This window comes from Amphimedon queenslandica, unplaced genomic scaffold (genome assembly GCF_000090795.2).
Source record: "Amphimedon queenslandica unplaced genomic scaffold, v1.1 AMPQUscaffold_11388, whole genome shotgun sequence".
Classification (NCBI taxonomy): domain Eukaryota; kingdom Metazoa; phylum Porifera; class Demospongiae; order Haplosclerida; family Niphatidae; genus Amphimedon; species Amphimedon queenslandica.
The window spans coordinates 7,987-9,455 of NW_003548370.1; the positions used below are offsets into that span (position 1 = coordinate 7,987).

At 34.3% G+C, this 1,469-nt stretch overlaps 1 protein-coding gene across 1 annotated transcript; it reads left to right on the forward strand.

The window, feature by feature from the left end:
* Nucleotides 1-31: 31 nt before the first annotated feature.
* Nucleotides 32-1,250, forward strand: LOC100641609 (NADPH oxidase 5-like). The gene is made up of 2 exons (XM_011409778.2): nt 32-315; nt 1,023-1,250. Exons 1-2 carry the CDS (start codon nt 118-120, stop codon nt 1,152-1,154), a joined length of 330 nt encoding a protein of 109 aa, XP_011408080.2. The 5' UTR covers nt 32-117; the 3' UTR covers nt 1,155-1,250.
* The last annotated feature ends 219 nt before the right edge of the window (nt 1,251-1,469 follow it).

Consider the following 1,469-nt stretch of genomic DNA (forward strand, 5'->3'; position numbering starts at 1 on the left):
CCATTTTAAAACTGAATAATGATAATTATTAATAATCATTGCTAGGTTGATTTCATTTGGATCAATCATGACCAGAGACACTTTGAGTGGTTCCTGGAGCTACTGAATGAACTGGAAATGGAACAGAATGAATATGGAACACTAATAGATCGGTTCCTTGATATGCACATGTACATCACATCAGCTTTACAAAGGACTGATGTTAAAGCATTAGGACTACAAATGGCTCTTGATCTGATACACAAAGAAAAGAACATTGATCTTATAACTGGACTGAAGACCAGGACACAGACTGGTAGACCTAACTGGGATAAGGTAATATAGGAGGAGAGAGGGAGGGAGGGAGAGGGTGAAAGAAGAGAGATATGGTGATACTGTATAACTGATAGTACTGGTAGTGTAGTATTACTGGTCTATACTGACAATACTTAATGACTACTATACACCACCAAATGGTACCAATATATATATAACAACCAACAATATTATAAATAAATAATAAAATACACCTGTATATTATATTCCGCCAATATTAGCAGGTGTACATGTACATGTATATGTATAGGATAGGAGCAGCTAGTGTGTGGTTAGTGTCTAATCATTGGTTTACAATATTACACTAGGTCTATATGTTAATGCTGGGGAATAGAATTTAGTTCAACTCTAGCATAAAGCATGAGTCTTAAGGTGGGTTCTCAATATGACGCATTGTTTTTCATGCACAGCGTCATTACCAAAAGTACTGTATAAACCAATGGGAGTATGCGTCAATGCGTCAGAATAGAAATGTTTTCTAATCTGATGCATTGACGCATGCTCCCATTGATTTATACAGCACTTCCGGTTGTGATGGACGTGCATGCATCATATGGAGAACCTGCCTTAAAGGTCAAGCTGCCCACACATTTGATTAAAAATTGACGTTACACTGACCTATTGTAATATCCTCCTTAAGTAATGCACTGATACATGTGTATGTATTATTAATTATATTGAGTTGTTGGTTAATGTGTTATTAATAGATATTTAAAGAGCTAAAGGAGAGTGGATATGGACCAGTGACAGTATTCTATTGTGGGTCACCAGTACTGGCTAGAGTATTATCAGTGAAGTCTCAATATTATGGATTTAAATTTAGAAAAGAAAACTTTTAGACATTAACAATAATAATGATTATTATGTAACTTCACTGTATCCCACTCTTATTTATGTATCTCTTTTTTGGTTTTATCAAGTTATGGTCAAATTCACTCAAGCTATTTGAGCTAATAAGGAGGTGTGGTTAAAGGACCTTTCAATCCATAGATATTAGAGCATAGATATCTATAATTAGAGTAAATGAAGAGGATTGGAAACTTCCGCATAGGCGTAACAATAATGCTATATGATTGTATTGTTGCTAAGAAAAAAATTGCTGACGTTACCTTTGACCACAAAATTCTTGATTTTTTCCATTAAAATTAGAATAA